Genomic DNA, 26,515 nt, shown 5'->3' with positions numbered 1-26,515 from the left:
TGCCCTGCATTAAACAAGCTCACAGGCTTCAACAAAATTCCAAAATGAGAAATGTTCGATTTTGCAATTCTGTGTTTTATCAGAGCGTCACCAATAATTCCTCAGTGGGTATTGGCCCAGGTGCTGTTCTAGGAAGGGGGTAATGGACAGGTGAGTTGCCGGCCTATCCCCTTACTCAGGCACGTAAGACTCCATGAGCAAGTATAACGCAAAGTGAAGACTGTAGAAGCAGACGGGGATGGCGATGGCAATGACTGCGCTGCCAGGTAAGGCTTCACAGAGGGAATTTGAGGCGGGTCTTTAAGGCCGGTTCAAATTTCATGTAGATCAGAATGAAAATATTAAATGGGATTCCACTTTCAAAAGCGAGACTGAAAGGCAATTCTGATACAGCCTCAGTTGCATGTGTATGTAAGTATGCTGATATCAGAAAATCACCAGAGTTGGAGGGGCTTGCGGCCACAGTGTCACCATTACAGTCATTGGTACCTTTCCTTGGCACACACATGATGTGTATCTCCATGGGTGGGCCATGGAGGGCCCATGACAGCCACGTTCACCTCCGCACACCTGGGAAGGAAGGTGCCTCCTAGGAGGTGTGGGAGGGCAGAGGGGACAGGAAATGCCCCCCAACCTCGACAGCCTGACCAAGGGGGAGGTGCTCTTCCTTCAGCACAAAGCACAGTGACACAACCCTCTCCCAGCCCCTGGGCCAGACATTAGGCCCTCAAAGTGTCCCTGGCTGATTCCAAGCATTTCTCAAGGCATCACCCACACTGCCCGAGAGATGGTCACTGTGCTGGGTACGGTTGTTCCACTCAGGGCTACTACCATGGCCACCTCCCTCCAGGCTCCCAAAACAAGCCTGGGCTCTTGCTGGTGGACCCCGCAGAGTCCAAACATGCTGCCCCAGCCCATGAGGTCCTCCAAAGAGAGAGACCTCAACTCAGAGGCCCCACCTCAGAGGGCCTCCCAGGACAAGATCACATTCTCAGCTCTTGCAACTAGGAGCCTATTCTGGGCACTTTGTCTCACGGTGCTCAGGGCAATCACAGGCAGGGTTATGTCCATCTTAGAATGACAAGACCAATACCTGGCGAAAGTGGCAGCCCACTGAGCTCAGGTCATCTGCTCCCAACCAGTGCCCCCACAGGCAAGTGGACAGCTGTCTCAGGATCCCCCACCCCGGCTCACCCCCTTCTAAACTCATGAAGGTCCAGAGTAATAGAAGATAGAAATCACTGTGTGAGTGTGGGTGTGTGTGTGTAAATGTGTATATATGTATGTGTATAAATATGTGCATGTATGTATGTGGGTATGTGTAAGTGCATATATATGTATGTGTAAATATGTGCATGTATATAGGTGCACGTGCATGTAACTGTATGTATACAAATACTGTACATGTATGTATTATAGGTATATGTATGTATGGGTATGTGTGCACACATGTATGTGTGTATATATGCATGTGTGTCTATGCATGTATACATGTATAAATGTGTGCAGACACATATAACCATGTGTGCATGCATGTATACATGTATAACTGTGTGGATATGTATGCATGCATGGATAAATAAGTGTGTTTCTGTGTGTGCATAGCTATGTACATGTGTGTGCTGGTCCCCTGGAGATGGCCAAATGGCTCCTGCAGGCACAGCAGCATGTTTGTGACCAGAAAGAGCCCCATCTCAGTGTGTTTTCTGATCCTGGCAACACCTCCCACAGCCATCTTGACTGGCTCCAGAGCCTGGCTGGCTCTGCCCTGGCACAGGTCCCAAATGTTGAGACCTTAAGACATCACATTTCATGAAGGCAATTTTATGTTGCTGCCATAGAGATACCTCTCTTCCAAAATTATATAAGGATTTATTCGCATGCACTTTTTCTAGTACTTTTACATTATTGTTTACACTTAAGTCCCGGATTTATCTTGGCAAAAAACTGAATGCAATTTTTTGTTGCTGAATTAGTCCGTTCTCATACTGCTATATAAAAACTGCCTGAGAAACTAGGCAATTTATAAAGAAAAGAGGTTTAATTGACTCACAGGGGAGGCCTCAGGAAACTTACAATCATGGCAGAAGGGGAAGCAAACACGTCCTTCTTCACATGGTGGCAGGAGAGAGAAGAAACGAGAGCAGAAAAAAGTGGGAAGCCCCTTACAAAACCATCAGATCTTGTGAGAACTCACTCACTCTCACCAGAACAGCACGGGGGAACCACCCTGGTGATTTAATTATCTCCACCTGTTCCCTCCTTTGACATGTGGGGATTACTACAATTCAAGGTGAGATTTGGGTGGGGACACACAGCCAAACCACATCAGTTCCCCTCAAAATGTGTGTCCACTTTCATGACATGGGTGAGCCACTCTTTTGCAGTTGTCTAAGAGGTTGGGTTTGCTGAGTTTGTCGTACCCCTATACCTGGGGCTTTCCTGTTACTCCTACGTTGGTGTGGCATTATATAAAATGTGGCCAGTTACAGGACAAAGTTCCCTTATTCTTTCTCATTTTTCGTATTTCTCACATATCTGATCTCACACTTGCATTTTTCCCCAAAACTTTTATCTGGAAAGGAAGCCTCATCAGGTTGTGAAGCAATTGCACTGAGACTTCTACCAGGATTGCTTTCATTTCAATGCTGTTTCCCCTGAGAACCGCTCATTGCAGAAGTTCGGGGACTTTGGGCAGAGTTGGCCTTTCATGTAGGTCCTGAACATCCACGGAAGTGCACTCCTAGGTGGTTTGTTTGGGGTGGTATCCTCAATGGGTATCTTCCTTACATTTTCCAAGGCTCAGGAAAGCTATGTGTGGAATGCCATGGGGCCTGGCCCCTCCCAGGCCATGTCACAGTGGCCTCCTCAAGTGAGTGGGTATGGCCAGCGGGGAGCCAAACCCACCTGAGCAGGGAAGGCCGGCTCCCTCACCTGCAGCCTCCCCGAGGGCCACCTCCCCCCAGCGCCGCCTGCCCGGTCTATGTCCCCCACCCCCAGGTGCCTGGCCCTCCTCAGGGTGCAGCAGGACAGAGGAAGCTGGGAACCCCAGTTGACCCCTGCTTCAGATGCAGAGAAGCCCCAGCTCCCCAGCATGGATTCTTCATCTCTGGAGGAGACAGCAAGTGGTCCCCAAGGACCTGCCAGGAGCCCTGGGATTCCAGAACTCAACCGGGATCTGACTGGGGGAGCAGAAAAGGCCAGAGAGAGAGGAGAGACACAAGAGGGCAGAGAGCAGACCCAGGGCAGTGTCTGTTCCAAGGACACCGTCCCCTGGTCCCCTGCACTCTGGGGGCCCCTGGAGCCTCGTGGCCCTGGGCTCTGGCCGTCCTGCTGTACAAGTGCCTGCAACGCTGACTTGGGGCTGGCCAGTTCAGTCTGGGTAACCAGAGAGAGCCTCACTCCACAGCCCACCATGGGACCCGCCTGTGTGCTTCCCATGTAGAAACAGCGTTTTCATATGCAGAGAAGTCTGACGTGAGACAGTCCACTCGGCCATGATTTCTCAAGAATTCCCGCTGACAGGAGCCTCTCTTCTTGGGCACTGGCATTCATGACAAAATGCTACCACTGACTGGGTGGGAGATGTTTCTATTGCTTGTGCGACTAAGTTTTCCCCAAGAAAATCTGTCCACAGGAGGAACAAGACAGGCTGTCCGGGACTCACTGGCCGGGAGTCAAACCCAACACCTGTCAGGATGTAGGACCCTGCACTAGGAAAACGGTCGCCCTCCCCACTCAGGGACATCACCATAAAAACTGCATTCCTGTCCTTTGGGGCGACGTGGGGGCACGCTGCTTTACTTCTTTCCACTGCTCTTTGAAAACCGAGTCGTTAGGAAAGCATCAGCAGTGCACATATGTGTGTGGGGGATGGTGGTGCGGCTCCCAGGAGACACCTGCATCACTGCTGGGCTCCACACCCTCCAGGGCTGTCCATGTGACACCCCAGTGGGGCTCATCACACGCTCCTATCCCTCCCCTGCAAGTCCCTGCCAGGGTGAGCCCCAACAGGGCTCCACACTCTATGAAGATTCAGACGCGGGAGCCTTCATGAGCACCACGATGCTGAGTGTCTCTCTCAGAGCCAGGCATGGGGACAGGGACACGGGCCAGTGGGGTGGCCCCTGCCCCAGCTGCCTGTCACCTACCTCTGGTGCATGCCTGACCTTGGGCAGTCAGTGCACCCTCTCAGGCCCCCTCCCAGTTCCGCAGAGGCAGTGGCTGCATTTCTAGAACGGAAGGGCCCGTAGGAATGCATGCTTTAGGTTTGTACTGCTTTTCTGAACACGCTGCTTCTGCGGCAAAGTCACAGCAATTGATGGTATTAAATAGAACACACATTTTAGAAACGATTCTGGCACAAACAGTCTGATTCCCTAAGAACTTCGAATAGGAAATGCATTTAGACTTTACATTTTATGAACACATCGAAGAAGCACCTTTTTGAAACTATCCAGTTCCCCAGTGCTTGTCAGTGACGGTCTCGTTATTTTTGATGCAGAAGAACACCTGGCAACCTGTAGGAGCTAGAATCCAATGCTCACGGAAATCAACTCCATGAAATTCCAAGACATTGCCCTGTGACACTACCATGGCCCTCAACAGAACAGCAGCTCTTTACGGGGCCTGCACTGTGGGGAGCCTCTGTGCCCTTGTCAGGATAGCTGTGCCCCTGAGACGTCCTGGAGACCAGTGGGCCCCTTGGCCTGCCCAGCCACCATCCCTGCTGAATCAGCTCCACAGACAGGGCCCCACAGATAAGGCTCCTGTACTCCCAGAACACCTGCTCCCCACCAGGAAATGGCCCTACCGCACACACCAAAAATACTGGCTCAAAAGTATATATAAGCTGCTCTTGCATTCCAATATTTATCGAGCACCCGGCCAGGGGCAGGCATGAACAAGACACACGCCCGGCTGTCAGAGAGCGAAGCATCCTGGGCACAGGCACTCTGAGAGCTAGACAGGCAAGCAGCCGCTGCTGCAGGGGAACAGCTGGGAACAATGTCATCATCAAGACAGGAGCAGGATTCGTACTCAGAAAACTCAGGGGTGAAGCAGGAGGGGAAAGCAGACTGTCCAACAAGCCTGACCCCTTCCCAGATCAACCAAACTAAGCCTCCAGGGTGGGTCCTGTGACAACTGGATCTTAACCAGCCTCACACGCCGGGAGGCAGCCTGCCTGGTCCTGGCACAGCGGGGAGGGACGCACGAGGACCCACCCAGGGCTGGGTACCTGAGGCAGGTCACCCTGGCCCACCAAGTGCAGTGCCCTGGTACCCTGACGGGCTGGCAGACATTCTCTCGGAGCCTTATAAGGGCCTGGGAACTGATCCTCAAAGCTTGAGGTCCCCCCAGTAATGAAATGAGAGACACTGGGGAAATGTTGTCCACATGCATAGCCACTTGGATGCTGAAGGCAAAACTGCAGCAGGAGGGTTGATATGGGGCGGCTCTGGGTGCTGATCCACTGCCCACAGGGAAGGACGGAGGCCGGGAGCCGGGCCTGGCTGCTGCCACCCTTGCCTCTACTGCCTCTTCCGTCTGGAATCTCCTCTGGGAATTGGCCTTCCTCTGTGGTGGGGTCTTTGTCTGTTTTTTTCTAAGCACTCCCTCTTTCATCTGCCTCTAGCAGGGAAGGCTCCCTTTGCAGCTGCAGGAATCACGCAGGAGGTACTGGCCCAGAGCACACTGGCCGCCTGGCTCAGGCCCCACCACCCACCACCATGGCCAGCTCCTGCCACCCTGTGCCCCTGCACTGCTTGTTTTCTGGATCCCCTGTCACCTCCTGATCCCCCTGAGGTGGCAAACCCAGACACATCTCAGAGAGACGGGGTGGTGCCCTGCTGGGAAGATGCTGTTGGCTTCTCTATTTCTTAGAGACCAGTGTTAGTGACTTTATGTATGTGGCTCTTTTGTATAAATAGTAATAATCCAGGTGACCAAAAGACTTAACAGAAAATTGTCACTATTTGAGCCCAAAAAATAGCTATGAACAGCTCCTCTCTTGCAGGCAAATGGGACCAGAAGGGGTAATAAGTGCAGCACCCCAGAGCCCAGCCCGGGGGGCAGGTGTGCAGGGAAGAGTGTGCTGGGGCACAAGGCTGTGGTCCAGGGCCTGGATCCTCTCCCTGCTCTCAGAAGTCCTGAGGGGACGTGGTGAAGGTTCCCAAGGGCCACGCAGATGAGGACAGCTCTGGCGCTGGATGAAGGAGTACATTCCCACTGGGTCCAGAGAGCACTCAGTGAAGCCCGCCTACCCCCAGGAAAAGGAGAGTGCATAGGACATTAGATCACACCAAATGCACCTCACTGCTTAGAAGGTGACAAAGCTGCACTTTCTGAAGATGTCTGAAAGCCTGCCCTGTCCACTCAACCGAGAAGGTGAAGGTTGGCCTGCAGGAGCCACACAGGGCAAAGCCGGTCTGCATTTGGGGAACATCCTGGAGCTGCAGGGAGGTGGGGCATGAGCTACTGCAGTGGCCAGGAAAATCAGTTATTCATTTGAATAACCCAAAACTTATCAGCAAAGGAATAAGGTAAATCTTATTTTTTCCTTATTAAAATCATCAGAAGGATAAGATAGGCTGAGTGTGGTGGCCCTTGTCTGTAATCCCAGCACTTTGGGAGGCCAAGGCAAGAGGATCGCTTGAGCACAGGAGGTCAAGGATGCAATGAGCTACGACTGCACCACTGCAGTCCAACTTGGGCAACAGAGCAAGACCCTGTCTCAGAAATAGTAATAATAATAATAATAAAATAAATCTAAACTTGAGATTAGCTAAAAGACATACTACATTAAAATTATGTGAAAAGAGAACAATTTTTAAAGACTTCCAAATGCCTTTTGCTCCCCAGTAGTAAAGTTTTCTGCAGATTTTTCACTTTATAGACCCCAGAAAGGGAAGAGCAAATCTCCTCTTGGAGGGAAGCTCGAATAGAGCTGGAACACGCCCTGGGTCACTTCGCGTGTAATTCACTCACTCTAGTTTCTATTAAATATAACCAGCCGCTTAGTCCCCTCGATGAATGGGAGCATGTGAAGCCAATTAGTACTTCCTCAGTTTCTTTCTGTTTGAGAGTCTCCCTTTATGTACACATTCATTCAACCAAAGCTCAAACTCCCACTCAGGATTTCTCCCCACCCAAGGAGCAGCACACACACAATGGCACCCTGAAAGGTGAAGGCTGTGGGCGGGCACACACCACATGCCCCTCATGCAACCCGCTGCTTCCGCCAACTGTCAGGGCATTGCAGGAGCTCCCACCCCTGGTGCCAGCGCCTCTGCTGCAGTCTCATGTCTCACCTGGTCCCTGCCAGGCTCCTCAGGGTGCCGGCCCCGCACTGAGGCAGGTGGGAAGTGCAGGACCCCAGCATGCCTGCCTGGAACTGGAGGCCAGGAATCAGTTTCAGACCACCTCATGGCCACTGCTCCAGCAATGCCTGCAGGTCCTCTAGCTGGGGCACTGCAGGCTGGGATGTGCCGACCAGACCAGCACCTCCCACCCGGCCTTGCAAGGCGATCACCTTGCTGCTATGAATTTTATTGTTTTAATCCTAGCTTGAAATACAAAATGAGCAATGACTTGTTCGTTCTAAGCCAAACCTAATCTTGCACCCTTGTGGGCATAGAAAAGCACTTCCACTTAGTATCTCAAAATTATTATTTTTATAAGATGAGATTTGCTTTCAAATCAAAGCAAGACGAGGTGACAGCAGGAAATGGCAGAGAAAGGACCTGTGGACATTCTCTCCTCCATAGAAGCAGCAAAAACACTGACAAAACTTGTCAAAATCAATATTTTCAGAACTTCAGAAATTAACAAAAGTATAAAACAATCCACGGAGCATGTACTCAAGAGGAAGGTCAAGTTCCAGTGAGAACATTTTAACTCGCTCTATTGGAATATCCCTTTACCCAGTTTTGTGCTGGGCTCGAAAATCAGCCCTGCCATGATGGTGAAAACCAGAGGCCTAGCAGTCATTGAAGAGAGCAGAATTGGGACTGGGGTACTTCCAAATCTCCCTGATGGAGAACTGGCAGTATTGGAGCTGTCTGGCAGTACCTTGACTACCCCTCTCATAGGTACCATCTGTATTGGACCTGGCTCAGAGCTCCAGAGGTGAACAGCCTTCTCCCCGGGCGTTTGCCACAATGAGCAGCAAATGTTTAACATCACAGCTTCCTGAGGCAGCAACAGCCATTGGGGCTAACAAGAAGCCAACCAAAAAACACAAAAGTAAAAGCAGAGTTTGTAAAGCTCTAACACATTTCTACGCATTCAAGCACAGGGCTGTACGTGTGCCCAAGAGGGACCTGTGAAGTCCTACCCACTCACCTCTGGATGACCGTGAGGCTCTGCAGAAGCTGGAAGTATAAGGCAGAATGGCTGGCTGGAAGCTGAAGGCCGATCCCAACATGCACACACAGCCCCTTGACAAAGGCAGGGAGACTTAACGGTCCCAACCCTTATTTAAGAATACCTCTGTCCTGTCACTAACTGAACAGAGAATTCACTGGCCATATACAACAAAGAATACAGACTCAACAACATGAGTTCAGGAAAGTCACTAAACAAACAGGAAGAGCAAAAAGCCCTGAGAAGGGAGAAGAATCTGATTATTAGAGCTTCCACATTATATTCTTTTAAATGTCCAATCTGACAAAAATATAGACATGCAAAGACATGTATGGTCCATACACAAGAAAAAAAATGGTAAATAGGTTGGAGTCCTTGTGAATGGAATTAGTGTCCATATTAAAAGAGGCCTAGAGAGTGCCCTCACCGCGTCCACCAAGTGAGGACACAGAGAGACGGCACCATTTACAAGGAACGGACCCTCACCAGCGCCTTGACTCTGGACTTCCCAGCCTCCAGAACTATGAGAAATAATGTTCTGTTGTTTATAAGCTACTCAGTTTCTGGCATTTTGTTACAGTAGCCTTAATGGACTAACACATCTACTCTGACATTTCATATAAATGGAAGCATACAATTTATCATCTTTTATATCTGGCTTCTTTCACTCAGCATGTCTTTAAGGTTTATCCAAGCGGTAGTACATATCAGTACTTCTCCTATTTTTATGGGAACTATGTTCTGTTGCATGGATATGCCAAATTTTGTTTATCCACTCATCAACTGATGGACAATGAGGTTGTTTCTTTCTTCGGCCGTTAGGAATAATGCTGCTTTGAACACATACGCACAAGTTTTACATAGGCATGTCTTCTCAATTTTGTTGTGTACATACCTAGTCACAGAAATGCCGTATCAAACGGCAACTCCATGCTGAACAGTTTGAGGAACTGCTGAACTGTTTTCCAAACTGGCAGCACCATTTTATATTCCCATTGGCAATGCATGAGAGTTCCAACTTCTCCACATCATCCCTAACACTTGTCATCACCATCTTTTTTATTATAGCCATCCTATTGGGTGTCAGATGGCATCTCACTGAGCTTTTAATTTGCATTTTCCTAAATACCACTCATGTTGAGCATCTTTTCAGCTGCTTGCAGCCCATCTGAATATCTTCTTTGGAGAAATACCTATTTTAATATTTTGCCTGTGGGCATGGAGGGAGTCTTTTTATTATGGAGTTGTAAGACTTCTATATATATATTCCAAATACTAGTCCCTTATCAGATACACGGTTAGCCAATATTTTCTCCCATTCTGTTGCTGTCTTTTCACTTCTTGACAGTGTCCTCTTTATTCACAAAAGTTTTTCTTTTTGATCAAGTCCAATTTACATACTGTTTTTGTTTGTGCTTTTAGCATCAAATCTAAGATATTGCACACTTCAAAGTCACAAAGATTTATAACCATGTTTTCTTCTAGGAGTTTTATAGTTTTAGAACTTGCATTTAGGTCTATGATCACTTTTGAGTTAATTTTGTATATGATGTGAAGGGTCCAACTTCATTCTTTTGCATGTGGATAGCCAGTTATCACAGCACAATTTGTTGGAAAGACTATTCTTTTTTTTTGAGACAGAGTCTCGCTCTGACGCCTGTGATCTCGGCTCACTGCAAGCTCCACCTGCTGGGTTCATGCCATTCTCCTGCCTCAGCTTCCCGAGTAGCTGGGACTATAGGCGCCCACCACCATGCCCGGCTAATTTTTTGTATTTTTAGTAGAGATGGGGTTTCACCATGTTAGCCAGGATGGTCTCGATCTCCTGACCTCATGATGCACCTGCCTTGGCCTCCCGAAGTGCTGGGATGACAGGCGTGAGCCACCGTGTCTGGCCTGAAAGACTACTCTTTCTGCATTTGTTTGTTTTAATGCCCTTGGTGAAAATCAATTGAATTTACATGTAAGAGTTTATTTCTGGAGTCTCGATCCTCTTTCAATGATCTGTATGTCTATCCTTATGCCAGTAACACACAGTCTTAAATTACTGTGGCTTTGTAGTAACTTCTGAAAACAGAAAGCATGAGTCTTCCAAGTGCTATTCTTTTACAAGGTTGTTTTGGCTATTCTGGATTGCCTGCATTTCTCTATGACTTGCAGGATCAGTGTGCTCAAAATGTAGACTAATTTGAGTAGTAACGTCATTTAACAACAGTAAGTATATCTTCTTGATGAATTGACACTTTTATTACCAGAAATTCTTGTCTCTACTAACAATTTTTGACTTTATTAGTATAGTCTCTCCACCTCTCTTTTGATTAGTGTTTTCATGATACACCTTTTTCCACTCTTTTACTTTCAGCCTATTTGGGGTTTTGATTCTAAAGTGTGTTTCTTGGAGATAGCATATAGTTGGATCATTTACTTTACCCATTCTGCCAATTTCTGCCTTTTGGTTGAAGTATTTAATACATCTATGTTTAATATAATTACCATCGAGGTAAGATTTATCTGCTATTTTGGTATTTTTTTCTATACGCCTCATGTTTTTTCTGTTTCTCACTTCTCCATTACTGCCTTCTTTGAAGTCAAATAGATATTTGCTAGTGTATCATTTTGATTCCTTTCTTCTTTTTCTACTATATGTTATTTTCTTAGTGATTGCTGAGAGGATTACAATTATCATCATAAAACAATCTAGTTAGAACTAGTGCCAACTTAATTTCAGCTATATACAGAAACTTTGCTCCTATATAACTCTATTTTCCCTCACCTGTTTATTCTATTGCTGACTATAAATTACATGTTGACACACTGTATATCCTTTAACACAGATCTGTAATTACTGCTTTATGCAACTGCCATTTAAAGCAGGTGGTAGAATGAAGGAGTTGCATAGAGAAAATAAAAAACATTTATGCTGTGTTTTATGTTTTCCTATACAGATTTCTTTACCAGTGCTCCGTTTTTCTTTATGTGGATTTGAGATATTGTCTAGCGTGCTCTCATTTCAGCTTGAAAAACTCCCTTTAGCAATTTTTGTGGGAAAGGCATAGTGTTAAAGAACTCCCTCAGTTTTTGTTGATCTGGGAATTTCTTAATGTCTCCCTCATTTTTGATGGGCAGTTTTGCCAGATACAGAATTTTTAGTTGACAGTATTTTAACATTTTATATATGTCATCCCACTCCTTCCGGCCTCCATGGTTTCTGATGAAAAATCAACCTTGAATCTAATTAAGGATCCCTTGTATGTGACAAGTCACTTCTCTCTTGGTGCTTTCAAGATTCTCTCTTTGGCCTTCAACAGTTTGGTTACGTGTCTTGCTATAAATCTCTCTGAGTTTACCTTAGTTAGTGTTCATCTAGCTTCTTGGATTTATAGATTTGTGTCTTTCATCAAATTTGGGGAGTTTTCAGTTATTATTTCTTTTAAATTTGTTCTGATCCTTTCTCTCTCTCTCTCTCTCTCTCTCTCTCTTCTCTGTCTGGAACACCCATAATGTGTATGTTGTACTATTTGATGGCTTCCCACAGGTCCCTTGGGCTCTATTCACATTTTTTCATTCTTTTTTTCTTTCTGCTTCTCAGACTAGCCAGTTTCAATTGTCCTGTCTTCAAGCCTGCTGCTTCTTTCTTCTGCCTTCCTAAATCTGCTGTTGAATGCCACTAGTGAGTTTTTTGTTTCAGTTATACTTTTCAGATCCAGAATTTCTTCCTGATTTCTTTTGATAATTTCTATCACTTTGTTGATAGCCTCATTTTGTTCATATGGTGTTTTTCTTATTTCCCACATTTATTTGTCCTTTTCTTCTTTTAGTTATCTGAGCATATTTAAGATAGATGTTTTAAGGACTTTTTTCAGGAGGTATTAATATGATGTCTGGGCTTCCTCCAGGATGAAAAGAAACATCCTTTAATGGATTTAGGAAATCCTTTAATGGATTTAAATGGATTTGTTTCTTTGTATGTCTTGGGTTTTTTTTTAATTGTTGTTGAAACAGTTTGGTGTTGGTGGTGGTTGTTGCTGTTGTTGTCACTGTCATTAAATGCTGTAGCAGTCCATTGGTTCAGGTACTTTTCCAAACTATTTTTCCAAGGACTGTATACCTTTTCATGTCTCTGTTTCCTAACATCATGTTCAGCTAATGTTTTGGCAGAGATTTTCTTCAATACCAGGAGCTTTTACAAGCAAACCAGAAAAAGACAAAACACACAAAAACAAAGAAGCAAACACCTCTCCCAGTCTTTGCAAAGTGGCTCTCCTGGATCACTACATCAACAATTATCAAAGCTCTCATTGAGACTAAGATTAAGCTTGAGGTGAAAGTTTAGGGTTTTCTACGGTCTTTTCTGAGTATGACTCTCACCCTAATTATGTATGTGGCTTTCTAAACTCATCCACACACAGGTACTTTTGAGTATCCTAAGTTCCCAAGGAATCTCCTACACCTTTTGAACCTAGTTGTTAGGCAGTCTATTGGATGCCTCAATCAGTATGCATCTGTCCTAGGCATCTATAGTTTGTCAGACTCCCTGACAGTATTTTCAAGCAATGCCTATCACTTTTCCAGCTTATGTTCTGAGTTAGGCAAAACAGAGATCAGAGTCTTGTGTCAATCCCTCCATTCGCCCACAGACAAATGAGAGCAAACACAATAATTTACAGTTTCCACAACTCCTAGTGTTGGTTCTAAGAGTCTCTGCTTGTTTTCAATGTTCTAGGGGGAGACAAAAGCTTGGAACTGCTCATTTTACCATTTTCCCGTCACTATGCCTCTGCAATAAGTCATTGTTTTGGAGATTATGTTGTATCTAAAGATAAATTTGGGGGAAACTGTCATCGTAATCATGTTGTTTTCCAATCCATGAACATTGAAGTCTCTCTACTTATCTAAATCTTCCTTAAGTTCTCAGCAATATTTTGTGTTGTTCAATTATGAGTCTTGCACTTGTTTTATTAAATTTAATCCTAAAAATTTGATTCTTCTTAATGCTTTTGTGAATGAAATGGTTTTCTTAATTTTATTTTCAGATTATTTATTACTAACATATAAAGACAATTAGTTTTTGTGTGTTGATTTATAAAACTGTCTTTATTCACAGACATGATTATTTACTTAGAAAATCCCCCACCAAAAAAATCTACAAACAAAAATGTTGTTGTACTTAATAAGTTACTTTAGCAAGTCTGCACAACACAAGATCAATGTACAAAAATCAATTCTGTTTTATGTACTAACATTGAAAAAATGTAAATTGATGTTTTAAAACACCACCAAAATATGAGCCATTTGGAGCTAAACCTAACAAAATATGTCCAACACCTACCCACTGAAAACTATAAAATTTTGCTGAAAGAAATTAAATATTACCTAAATAAATGGAAAGATAAGCCATGTTCCTAGAGCAGACGATTCAACATTTGAAACCAAAAATAAAAATCTAAACCCCTCAACCAACTGAAGGGAATCCTCCCCTTGGCCAAGGGAATTTCAAAGAAACCTAAACGATCAGTTCAAGCCCTGATGGGAAAGCGGAGTGGGAGGCATTAGATACGCCTCATTATACTCTCCTCCTTTTGGAATTCAGGCACAGCTGATTAGCATTAACATTTAAAACAGAGACATTAAAACAGATGAAGCAGACCCTTTGTAGCAATAAGATACCAACTTCCAACCTGACCCTAATATAGCATCACATGACAGATAGCAGACCGTAAAAGAAAAGTATTCTGCCCCAAAATATATTTCTTTGACACTTTTTTGATGGCCCTACAAAGCTGTCTCTTGTGGGGGCGATCTACTTTCTGTGGAGAATTCCTTTCCCTTTCTGATCCTGAAGAGATTAGCCGAGAGTCTAGCACCTTTTAAAGGTCTAAACAGGAGACATCTGCCATCCATTGAATCTAAAGGTGGCCACCTATGAGATTTCATCTACCTAAAAAGAACTTTGGTCTCCACAACCTTATCCTAACCCAGACATTCCTTTCTATTGATTCCATGGCTTTAGATAATAACTTAATTCTTTCAACCAATTGCCAATCAAAAAATCTTTTAATCTACCTACAACCTGTAAATCCCCATTTCAAGTTGTCCCACCTTTCTGGATCAAACCAATGTGTACCTTATGTGTACTGATTGATGCCTGCCTGTAACTTTTGTCTCCGTAAAATGTATAAAATCAAGCTGTAACCTCGGACCTCCTGGGGTTGTGCCACAGGTCATGATCCTCACATTTGGCTCAGAATAAAACTCTTCAAATATTTTACAGTGTTTGGCTTTTCTCATCAACAATATTATTAAGATGTCAACTCTCCATAAATTCATCTTATAGACTCGGCCAGGCACGGTGGCTCATGCCTGTAATCCCAGCACTTTGGGAGGCCGAGGCGGGCGGATCACAAAGTCAGGAGATTGAGACCACGGTGAAACCCCGTCTCTATTAAAAATACAAAAAATTAGCCGGGCATGGTGGCAGGTGCCTGTAGTCCCAGCTACTCAGGAGGCTGGAGCAGGAGAATGGCGTGAACCCAGGAGGCGGTGCTTGCAGTGAGCAGAGATTGCACCACTGCACTCCAGCCTGGGCAACAGAGGGAGAGTCCGTCTCAAAAAATAAATAAATTAATTAAATAAAATTTTATAGACTCAATGCCATTCCAATAAAAATCCCACCAGGATCTTCTCTTTCTCTTTCTTTATCTAGCTAGGAGTCTATCAATCTTAATTTTTTTTTTTGAAGGACAAACTTGGTTTCATTGATCTTTTGTATGGATTTTTGCATCTCAATTTCATTAAGTTCTTCTCTAATTTTAATTATTTCCTTGGGTTGGTTTATTCCTTTTTCTCTAGTTCCTTTAGGCATAAAGTTAGATTGTTAATTTGGGACCTTTCTACCTTCTTGATGAAGGCATTCGGGGCTACAATCTTTCTTCTTAACACTGTTTTGGTCGCATCTCAGAGATTTTTAAAGCTTATGTCCTTATTTTCATTAATGTTAAAGAATTATTTTTTATTTCTACCTTAATTTTGATGTTCATGCAGGAGTTATTCAGGAGTAAGTTGTTTAATTTCCATATATTTTTGTAGTTTTCTGAGATCTTATTGGTATTTATTTCTATTTTTATTGCGCTATGGTCTCAGAGTGTGCTTGGTATGATTTCAGTTTCTTTTGAATGTATTGAAACTTGCTTTATGACTGAGAATGTGGTCAACCTTAGACTATGTTCCATATGCAGATGGGAAGAATGTACATTCTCTGGTTGTTGGATGGAGTGTTCTGCAGACGTCTATTAGGTCCAACTGGTCAAGCGTTGAGTTTAAGTCCAGAGTTTTTTGGTTCGTTTTTTGACTTGGTGATCTATCTAACGCCGTCAATAGGTTGTTGAAATCTCCCGCTATTATTGTGTGGTTCTGTAAGCCTTTTTACAGTTCAGTAAGTTGTTTTATGAATCTGGGTGCTGCACAGTTGGGTGCGCAGATATTTAGGATAGTTAAGGTTTCTGGTTGGATTGTATCCTTATTATGTAATAATAAGGGCACTTCATTGTCTTTCTTAATTTTTATTGGTTTAAAGACTGTTCTATCTGATGTAAGAATAGAAACTCCTCCTCTTTTATATTTTCCATTTGCGTGGTAGATTTTACTCCACCCTTTTACTTTGAGCCTATGGGTGTCGCTACATGTGAGAAAGAGAAAATCTAAATAAGCACAATCAGAAATGACAAAGATGATACTACAACTGGTCCCACAGGACTACAAAAGATCCTCAGAGACAAATATGACTAACTCTATGCACACAAATTATAAAATCTAGAGGAAGTGGATAAATTCCTGGAAGCACATGATCTCCCAAGATTGAATTAGAAGAGATTGAAAACCTGAATAAATTAGTATCAACGTCTGAAATTGAATCAGTAATAAAGAACCTATCAACCAAAAAAAGCCCTGGGCCCGATGGATTCATAGCCAAATTCTACCAGACGTACAAAGAAGAACTGATATCGATACTACGCAAATTATTGCAAAAAATCAAGAAGAAGGGGCTCTGCCCTAACTCATTCTATTAAGCCACCATCAGCCTGATACCAAAATCTGGCAGAGACACAATGAAAAGAGAAAACTTCAGACCAATATCCCTCATGAACATAGATGCAGAAGTCCTCGACAAAATACTAGCAAATAAAATCAAGTAGCACATCAGAAAGTGAACATGCCACGATCAAGCAGGCTTTATTCCTGTGATGCAAGGCTGTTCCAATGTAGACAAATCAATAAATGTGTTTCGCCACATAAACAGAATCAAAAGCAAAACCCATATGATCATCTCAGTAGATGCAGAAAAGGCTTCGGATAAAATCCAACATTCCCTCATGATAAAAATCTTCAACAGACTAGGCACTGAAAGAACATGTCTCATAACACTGAGAGCCATCTATGACAAACTTAAAGCCAGCATCACACTGAATGGGCAAAAGCTCAAACCATTCCCCGTGAGAGCTGGAACAAGACAAGGATGCACATTTGCACCACTCCTATTCAACACAGTACTAGAAATCCTAGCCAAAGCAGTCAGGCAAGAGGAAGAAGTAATAGCCATCCAAATAAGAAAAGAGGAAGTCAAACTATCTCTCTTCACAGACCATATGATCCTATACTTAGAAAATCCTAAAGACTCCTAGAATTGATACATGACTTTAGTAAAGTTTCAAGATACAAAATCAATGTGCAAAAACTCAGCAGCATTTCTATACAGCAATAATGTCCAGGCTGGAAGTGAAATGAAGAACACAATCCCACTTACAAGAGACACAAAGAAAATGAAACACCTAGGAGTACGGCTAACCAAGGAGTTGAACGATTTCTGTAAGCGCTACAAAACATTGCTGAAAGAAATCAGAGATGGTGCAAATAAACACAAAACATTTCATGCTCATGGATTGGAATAATATCATAAAAATGTCCATACTGCCCAAAGCAATATACAGATTCAATGCTATTCCTATCAAACTACCAACATTCTTTGCAGATTTAGAAAAAAAAAAAAAAGCTATTCTAAAATCTATATGGAACCAAAAAAGAGCCCAAATTGCCAAAGCAATCTTAAAGCAGAAAGAACACAGCTGGAGGCATCATGCTACCCAACTTCAAACTACACAATAAAACCACAGAAACCAAACAGCTTGGTACTGGCACAAAAACAGACACACAGACCAATGGAACAGAATAGAAAACTCAGAAATAAAACCTCACACCTATGGCTATCTGACCTTTGACATGGCCAACATAAACAAACAATGAGGAGAAGACTCCCTATTTAATAAATGGTGCTGGGATAACCGGCTAGCCATATGCAGAAGACTGAAACTGGACCTCTACCTTTCACCATATACAAAAAGTAACTCAAAATAGATTAAAGATTCAAATATAAGACCTCAAAATAGAAATCCTGGAAGACAACTTAGGAAATAGTCTTCTCGACATCAGCCCTGGCAAATAATTTTTGGCTAAGTCCCCAAGAGCAACTGCAACAAAAACAAAAATTGACAAGTGGGACCTAATTAAACTAAAGAGCTTAATATTGACTGTACTTTTAATTTTAGCCATTTTAGTAAGTATGTAGAGGCACCTTATCATAGTTTTATATATTTGAAGAGTGAGGTCTGCTTGTTTTCCTATTATGGGGTTTGTGATTCATTATATATTCTCAGCACAACTTTTTTTTATAAACTGCATTTTTCCCAATTATTTTCCAATAGTTTGTGCCTTGTCTTTGTATTATTATTTTTTGGTCTCTTTTGGAGAGCAGAAATTTAATTTTGGTGTTGTCCAATTTATCAATTATTCTTTTATGGAGTATAATTTTGGTGTTGTATCTAAGAAATATTTGCTTAACCCAAGATCACTTGATAATAATGAAATACAGTAACTAATCCATGATAGATGTAAACGCTGTCTTAAAATAATTTATCTTCATTATTTTTAACATATTCTCTCTAATTTGCTTCCCTGTCCAACTTTCCATCATATATATTCCTGCTAAATGGAAGACCAAAAGGTAATTAGCTAATTTTGAAAGGGCAAATTTTAAGGTCAATTAATTCTTGATTTGTGAAAACAATTAGAAAAAATTAATTACATTTTCCACTGATTAGAAATAAACCTTCCCACACAATCTTGACTTTTAAAAAAAATAGATAATTTTAGTCTGTCAATCTGACAACCAAATGTATTTAAGTATATCTGTCGTTCTTATATACTATTTTGAGACACAGAGAAAAATTGATTCAAAATTTTCTGAGATTTAATTTTTAGGCAAAGCGAACGGGAAAGAGAGAGTGGGGAAGTCTGCGTGTCAGTCTGTGCTCACTTTTTTTTTTTTTTTTTTGGAGACAGAGTTTCACACTTGTTGCCCAGGCTGGAGTGCAACGGTGTGATCTCAGCTCACTGCAACCTCCGCCTCCCAGGTTCAAGCGATTCTCCTACCTCAGCCTCCCGAGTAGCTGGGATTACAGGCATACGACACCAGGCCCGGCTTATTTTGTATTTTCAGGAGAGACGGGGTTTCTCCATGTTCGTCAGGCTGGTCTCAAACTCCCAATCTCAGGTGATTTGCCTGCCTCAGCCTCCCAAAGTGCTGGAATTAGACGTGAGCCACTGCACCCAGCCCTGTGCTTACATTTTTATGAATAAAATTAGCATATTGGATAAAAAAATTCATCTTTCATTTGGCAATTTTGTTTGTTTCATGTCATTACGACTGTATGGACAAGACGTATTCCTCTAACAAAAGGGTGGAAGTCGTCAGCTAAGACGGGGGGAAACAGCCCTGAGGAGTGTCCAGCAGTGTTCCAGGGCTGGACACACAGAGCAGGCGTGGGGTCCAAAAGACAAGGGTCGAGGTGCCCAGAGAATGAAGTCTGCTTTCTCCATAGGTCTTTGTGGTTGGTTCCCTCTGTTATAGGACTATTGTTAAAGGCGGGTAAAACCATGACTCTCATCCCAACATGAAATGAATGCAGGTTAACCTTTTGTTTAACTCATCAATCACAGGAAACTGATAAGATGCAAAAAACCACACATACATGGGCAATCAGAAATGCTGAATTGGGCCAGGAGCGGTGGCTCATGCCTGTAGCCCAGCACTTTGGGAGGCTGAGGCGGTGGAACAGAGGTCAGCAGATCAAGACCATCCTGGCCAACATGGTGAAACCCCATCTCTACTAAATACACAAAAATTAGCTGGATGTGGTGGCGAGTGCCTGTAGTCCCAGCTACTCGGGAGGCTGAGGCAGGAGAATCACTTGAACCCGGGAGGCGGAGGTTGCAGTGAGCTGAGATTGCGCCACTGCACTCCAGCCAGGGTGACAATGTTGAATTGAACTTACAAATAAATGCAAAACTGAACAATGCATTCCACAGACACAATCCAACTTTACTTCTAGGGAAAAGAGTCACCTGCATTATTGTCAGCTTTCTGATGAGTTGCAAACCGTGAAAAATGCAGATAACCTGGAAGGATTCCAGACCTCCCTTCACTTCCTATAAAAGACACCAATCATCTTTGTGTCCCATTTCCAACTTTTTCACAACAATTTCCTTCACCACGATTCATCTCTGGGGTCAGTGGTGCCTGAGTGGCTCCCAGGAATTGGCCTGCTGGTACTCACAACAATTTCCTTCACCACGATTCCTCTCTGGGGTCAGTGGTGCCTGAGTGGCTCCCAGGAATTGGCCTGCTGGTACTCACACCCTCCCACCATCCCATCCCCGAGAGTGGACTGGACCTAGTGACTGGCTTCTAACCAACAGAATACAGAAGAACGGATGGTGTCACTCCGTGATTAGGTCACAAAGGACTATCCCTTGTGCCTGCCCAGATGGAGTGGGCCCCTGGCAAGGAGCTGAGGTGGCCTCCAGTCAACAGCCAGCAAGGAACTGAGGCCATCCGTCCCACAGCCCAGGAAGAACCACAGCCCGCCAGCAACCACACAGAAGAGCTCAGAAGTGGATCCTGCTCCAGCTGAACACTGAGATGCTATGGCTCTAGCTGACAACTTGTCCCAGCCTATGAAGACCCTGAGCAGAGGACCTAGGTCAGCTGTGCCCAGATTTCTGACCCATGAAACTAAGAAAATAAATATGTACTCTTTTAGCTGCTAAGTTTGGGAGAAATCTGTTACCTGGCAATAGATTATGAATTCACTCTCCCAGCTTTCTTTATATGTATATCCTGCCTTGTTTCATACAGATTTTAACCATTTTAAGAAAATACCTACTTATCAGTTTGTACACAGGTGATGAAACTGACCCAAGAAATTGCACCTGAGCTGCCTGGGAGCCAAAGGGAAAAGGGAACACGGCAGGCTGCAGCCTCTGCCTGCTTCTCCCCTGCACAAACAACAGAAAACCAAGCTGCAAGGGGATGGTTCCCTGAGAGCTAAAACACAGGCCAGTTCAGTGCCCCAAGTTACCTTTTCAACAGAGTCTGAAGCAATCTATTTGCAGCACCTCATAGTGTTCTTTCACTCTGGTCATTCTCCACAACTGAACCCGTAATAGATGGGTTCGACTTCACTGAGGCTAAGGGGTTTGCTGGTTTCCACATACCTAAGACTCCCACCTATGCTAGGTTCAAAGACTTACGTATCTTCCCTCTAATAAGAATGTTGTTTTGTTTTGTTTTTTCATTTTCTGCCTATTTTCATGAAACAAGGCAAAATGTAATAAAACCCTTCAGTAACCTTCAGCTTGAGATGACAGTGCTGGGATACTGCACACATGGCCACCACGCCACACGGCCCCACACCTGCCCGGGAATGTGCTGTTTCAGGCGGCTCGCCTAGGTGCAAGTGGGCAACAGCCTGTGCCCTCCGTACTCAGACATTCACACCAGTGAGCCCTTCCCCCGAGATTCCTCACCGTGGGTGGGCTGGGCCAACACGCCATTCTCCTCGTGGTGCTGAGAGCCGCCCCTTGAGGCTGCAGTTCCCTGTTGCTCCTCCTGGGAGAAGCTCCACATGGGAGGTGCTGCTCACTTGTGAGGGCTCATGCCTGTGGACACGGGTGGCACCTTCTGGCATCTCCGCACTCAGCCTAGATAGTTGCCAGTGCCATCCCAACACCCCCTCCCCGTGCCCTGGGCAGGCTGTGGGGTCGGGGCACCCTCCGCCGTCCCTTCACTGGACCACCACATCTGCCAGCTCTTGCCCCCACAGTCCTGCACCTGTCAGCACCTCTCCACGCCCTCCCTTCTCCTCCACCTGGAATCCTGCCTGGGTGCCCAGGGCCTCCTGACTGTGGAGCTCACGACGGGCCCGAGTCTGCCCCTGGTACGCCATACATCGAAGCAAGAAGTGAGGTCAAAGAACTTGCAAATATGCTCGTCTGGTTTTCCTGATTCTTGTCTCACTGGAAGCTGAACATTAGCCTTCCATCACTCACATCCTGGCTGGGACAATCCTGCTGCCTCATCTGCCTCCCCATGCATACAGCCATGCAGTCCTTCCGGCCACATTAGACACTTCCCAACAAAACACTCTTGAAAGCAAAGGAAAAGGCAAGCCTCTCGCTGGGAGAAGATCCTGCAACATGGGACCAGAGAAAGTTAATTCTCAGAATATTCAATATGAATCTGGGAGAAACAAACACATTCAGTGTATAACAGAGAACATTTACTGCAGGCTGTTTTTAATAGTATATGCTGGGGGCTGAGGAGCAGAAAGTGAAAAGCCGCCAACATGTATGAATGGTGGCATGTTCACATAATGAAATTCTATGCAAGGAGTTCACAAGAACGAACGAGAACTATAGGCATCAGCATAGAGAAACCTCGAAACAGGTTGCCAAAGAGAGCAACTCGAAGTTTCACCATTTGCAAAACGACAGCATAGACTCTAAGTCAGTAGAAACACTCAGTGAAAGTATGAGCACGCAGGCTGGGGAGCTCCCCTGGAGGGGGCAGGATCACAGCAGCAGCACGCACCACACCCGCATGCAGTTCTGTGGTGCCTTGTTAAAGGCTGGAGAGACCATCAGTACTGCAGGGGTCAGGGCTCCGGCTGTGGGAACGAGGGTCCTCAGATCTGCCATGTAATCGATATGCCCCAATAAAGACAGGCAGAGACATCTACTCCATAGGATGCTGCTTTTCTCATTACAAGGACATCTGCGTGAACTGCAAATTATGGATTTGGAGTATAAGGATTGACATGTAAAATCCATTCATTGTCTTTACATAAGTAAATATTTAAAGATGTATCAAAATTTTCTCTTAAAGAATGAAATCATGTCTTTTGCAGCAACATGGATGTAGCTGGAGGCCATTATCCAAACGCGTTAACACAGGAACAGGAAACCAAATACCACATATTCTCATGATAAGTGGGCTCTAACCCTGGGGTGCATATGGACATAAAGAAGGCAGCCAGGGGACATTCGGACCACACGGGGGCGGGAGGAGGGAGGGTGGAAAACTAACTATTGGGTACCATGCTGACTACCCGGGTGATTAGCAGTACCCCAAACCTCAGCATCACACAACATATCCAGGTAATAAACCTGCACATTTAACCCCTGAATCTAAAATAAATGTTGAAAATATTTTTAAATTTCCTTTTATGTAAATTCCGACTTTTCTGACATGAAACTACTCAGTTTCACTTGCTATATGTATAGAAATAAAGCATGTCCTAAGAGACATACACTTTCCAACACTGCAGAATAATTGCCATACCTTAAATAATACATTAGGTGTTAAATCTTCATGCTACAAACTCTCTTTTCTATTTGTATTATCTTTTGGAGCTAAATTAAGCTCATCATATTTTACAAATATCAGTCATCAAAAACTAAGCCAGGAAAGTGATCTAACGCTGGAAAAATTCTTGGAAAATTTCTGGAAATGTTTCCCACAACAAACGTGGGGGAACGATGCTCACGGAAACCCAATCTTCGTGAAGTCCACATTTACAAGATGGCACTATTTCAAACTCACCTCCCCTTTGTGAGGAATGAAGCAAACTCCTGGCCTGCAGGAGCCCAGGAGCTCTGCCCAGCGGCCCCGCTGGGGCAGGAGAGCGAGGGGTCAGCCCCGCCGGCTCCCCGCGGAGGCCTGCGCTTGCCCGCGGCAAGTTCAGCGAGTCCCGGGGGCACGGACGTCTGCAGGAGCTCCACCTCCGGGGTGCCAGGGTCCCGCCTGCCGTCTCTGCCCTCCAGATGCATGCTCCACCGCCAGTCTTCTCTCTAGGGCAGCCAGAAAAAAACCACTCGTGATGAAAGGCACACGGGGACTCACGTTTGCACCTTGGAAATCCACACAGTGGGAAGGCTGCTCCCACGGAGGGCTCCCGAGTTCCAGCGTCCTAGCCACGCAGGAGCTTTTCACACTAGCGAGAAGGAAGCTGGACTTCCTGGGCGGGGCGGGGACTTGGAGAACTCTTCAGGCTAAAGGATTGTAAATGCACCAATCAGCACTCTGGAAAATGGACCAATCAGCACTCTGTAATAAAATGGACCAATCAGCACTCTGTAAAATGGACCAATCAGCAGGATGTGGGCAGGGACAAATAAGGAATAAAAACCGACCACCCCCCCTGCCCCCCCAGCCAGCTGCAGCAGCCCGCTGGGCTCCAGTGCCAGGCTGTGGATGTTTTGTTCTTTTGCTCTTCACAGTAAATCTTGCTGCTGCTCACTCTTTGGGTCTGTGCCACCTTTAAGAGCTGTAACACTCACCGCGAAGGTCTGTGGCCTCATTCTTGAAGTCAGCGAGCCCAAGAACCCACCAGAAGGAACCAACTCTGGACACACTAGCAATGGCCTAAGTGTTCAGCAACAGAGAGCCAGTTAAGTAAATTGTGATGTGTGCACAGCATGAAATTCTGTGCTACATTAAAAATGATCTAAGGGATGGTTCTTGCTATTGGGAAATGCTAAGGATGTGGAAAGACTAAGGCACGTGGTACACTGTGATGTTTTTATTGAAATAAATATTTATAAATTACATACATAGAACAGAAGCCCAAAAGACACACCCTCCAAAACGTGGCTACCTCTGGATGGTGACGGCACCCATGGGGTCCTTTTCCTTTGGTTTTGTCTCTTCTGTGATTTTTACATTTTTTGCATTTAGCAAATTAATATTTTTCTGGTGAGAATATAATAATACCCACCATAAGAGTAAGAACTATTCCTATACTTGTAAGGTCATGCTGTCCTACTTTGGGGCTTATATTTCAAACCACTTACCATTTTATTTTTTTATTTATTTATTTTTACCTTTTCCAGCATCCTACAGCACCAGAAATGACCTTTGGCCTTGCAGCCGCTTGGTTTGCTGTCCAGGGTTGCCCTGAAGCCAGGACTCAGTGTGCACTTTGGCTGAGTTGGATTTCTGGCAGTGAGATGCAGAGGCACGTGCTGGGGCTGGAGTTAGCACAATAGTGCATCGCCAGTCCTCATCACCTTCACAGTGCCTAGGAGCACAGAATTCCAGTGGACCCAGGATGACAGGAGTTTGCTGAGACTCAAAGCAAGTACAAGGCATGTCATGTCTACCGCTGAGTAAGACAGGGCACTGACAGCCCCAGACACACACTTCCTGGTGGAGCCAGAACTGACTTCAAATACAGAAAGACATGACATTCGAAGAAACCTGAACGACCAAGAAAGTCCATATATCCTTCTCACCATTGGTATTTCCCTGCTTTAACCAACCACTTATGCTGAGAGTGGTCACTCACAAACCAGTGAGCCGAAGGCAGGCCATGTCGGCAGAATGTTCTTGTATCATAAAAGTGAAATAAAACAGTTGCATTTGTTTTATACAATGGTTCCACTGCCTGGTAAGAACAAAGTACAAATGTACACACCAGCTACAAAAAAGTCTGATTCCACAAATTCCACACACGAGCTAAATGTTTCAGTATTTGCATTTAAAACTGATACGGCATGATATAAAGATGACTAGTAAAAGTAATAGTAACAATTTAAAATTTAAATATTTTTATTTAGAATAATGACATTAAATACCAATTTAAAAGCACCATGACAAGCCAGGAGAGAGGGACTATGGAAGAAAGGGGAAAACTTTATATTTTGTACCATTAATGGCATTTTCCCTGGTTTTTGAACAAAGGGCCCCACAAATTATGTAACTGGTCCTGCTGAGACTTCAGAGGGGGTCCTCCTGCTCTCCATTGACAGTTCCAGGATGCCATTGCCCCTCCTAAAACACCCAGCTTCTTTAGAAGAACATGCCATTGGAATTGTCACAAACTGTGTATGTGCCCTCCAACAAACTCGGAGGCTGGAACCCTCCCCTCTAACGGGATGGTGTTCGGAGGTGGGGTGTCAGGGAGGTGACTGGGATTTGGAGAGGCCCTGAGGGTGGAGCTCTCCAGACCCTTCCGAGAGTCGTGGGAGACCTCGGCTCCTCTCTCCACCACGTGGGGACACAGTGGGAAGGTGCTGTCTGTGAACCAGGAGGTGGGCCCTCCCCAGACGCTGAATCTGCTGGTGCTGTGATCTGAGACTTCACAGCCTCCCAAACTGTGAGAAATGATGTTTGTGGCGTAAGTCATCAGTTTATGGTGTTTTGTTACAGCAGCATGAATGGACTCACACAGGAACATACCACCCACCCTTAGTACAACAAATGTCCACTCTCTTTCAGGCCATGTCCCTTCTCCAAGGCCTCACTCCCCTCTTTCCTGGTGGAACCTCTGTGGTCCAGCAAACACCCTCCTCTTACTTGCCCTGAATCATTCTCTCAAACTTACCTGATAAACGAGTTTTTTTATTACTGCAAAACAAATCACCACAAAGTACACAGGTTTAAAAGCACACATGTGTATAATGTCAGAGTTTCTGTGGGTCAAGGCCAGGGTGGCTCAACTGGGTTGTCTGCTTGGGATCTCAAGGGGCCACTGGGCTGTGATTTCATCTGGAAGCTCAACTGGGGAAGAATCTGCTGCCAAGGTCACTCAGTGCAGACAGGATCCACGTCCTGGTGGCCGCAGGACTCAGGGACGCAGCTTCTTGCTGGCTGTGGTGTTTTGTTACAGGAGGCCCCCTTCACCCCAACAGGCTCCTGCATCCTCACCATGTGGGCTCCTCCAGTACGTCTGCTTGCCTTCTCAGGCAACAAGGAGCATCT

At 44.7% G+C, this 26,515-nt stretch overlaps 1 protein-coding gene across 1 annotated transcript in view; it reads right to left on the bottom strand.

The window, feature by feature from the left end:
• OCA2 (OCA2 melanosomal transmembrane protein) overlaps positions 1–23,583 on the bottom strand; it is a 320,006-nt gene extending 296,423 nt beyond the window's left edge. Inside the window, exon 1 of the mRNA XM_073011978.1 lies at positions 23,357–23,583. Coding sequence (XP_072868079.1) covers positions 23,357–23,583 — 227 coding nt within the window. The remainder of the gene's footprint in view (positions 1–23,356) is intronic.
• Between the last annotated feature and the right edge of the window lie 2,932 nt (positions 23,584–26,515).

The sequence above is a fragment of the Chlorocebus sabaeus genome, chromosome 26, assembly GCF_047675955.1.
Source record: "Chlorocebus sabaeus isolate Y175 chromosome 26, mChlSab1.0.hap1, whole genome shotgun sequence".
Taxonomy (NCBI): Eukaryota; Metazoa; Chordata; class Mammalia; order Primates; family Cercopithecidae; genus Chlorocebus; species Chlorocebus sabaeus.
The sequence above is the reverse complement of the archived record's forward strand: the minus strand, read 5'-3'. Positions and strand labels throughout refer to the sequence as shown.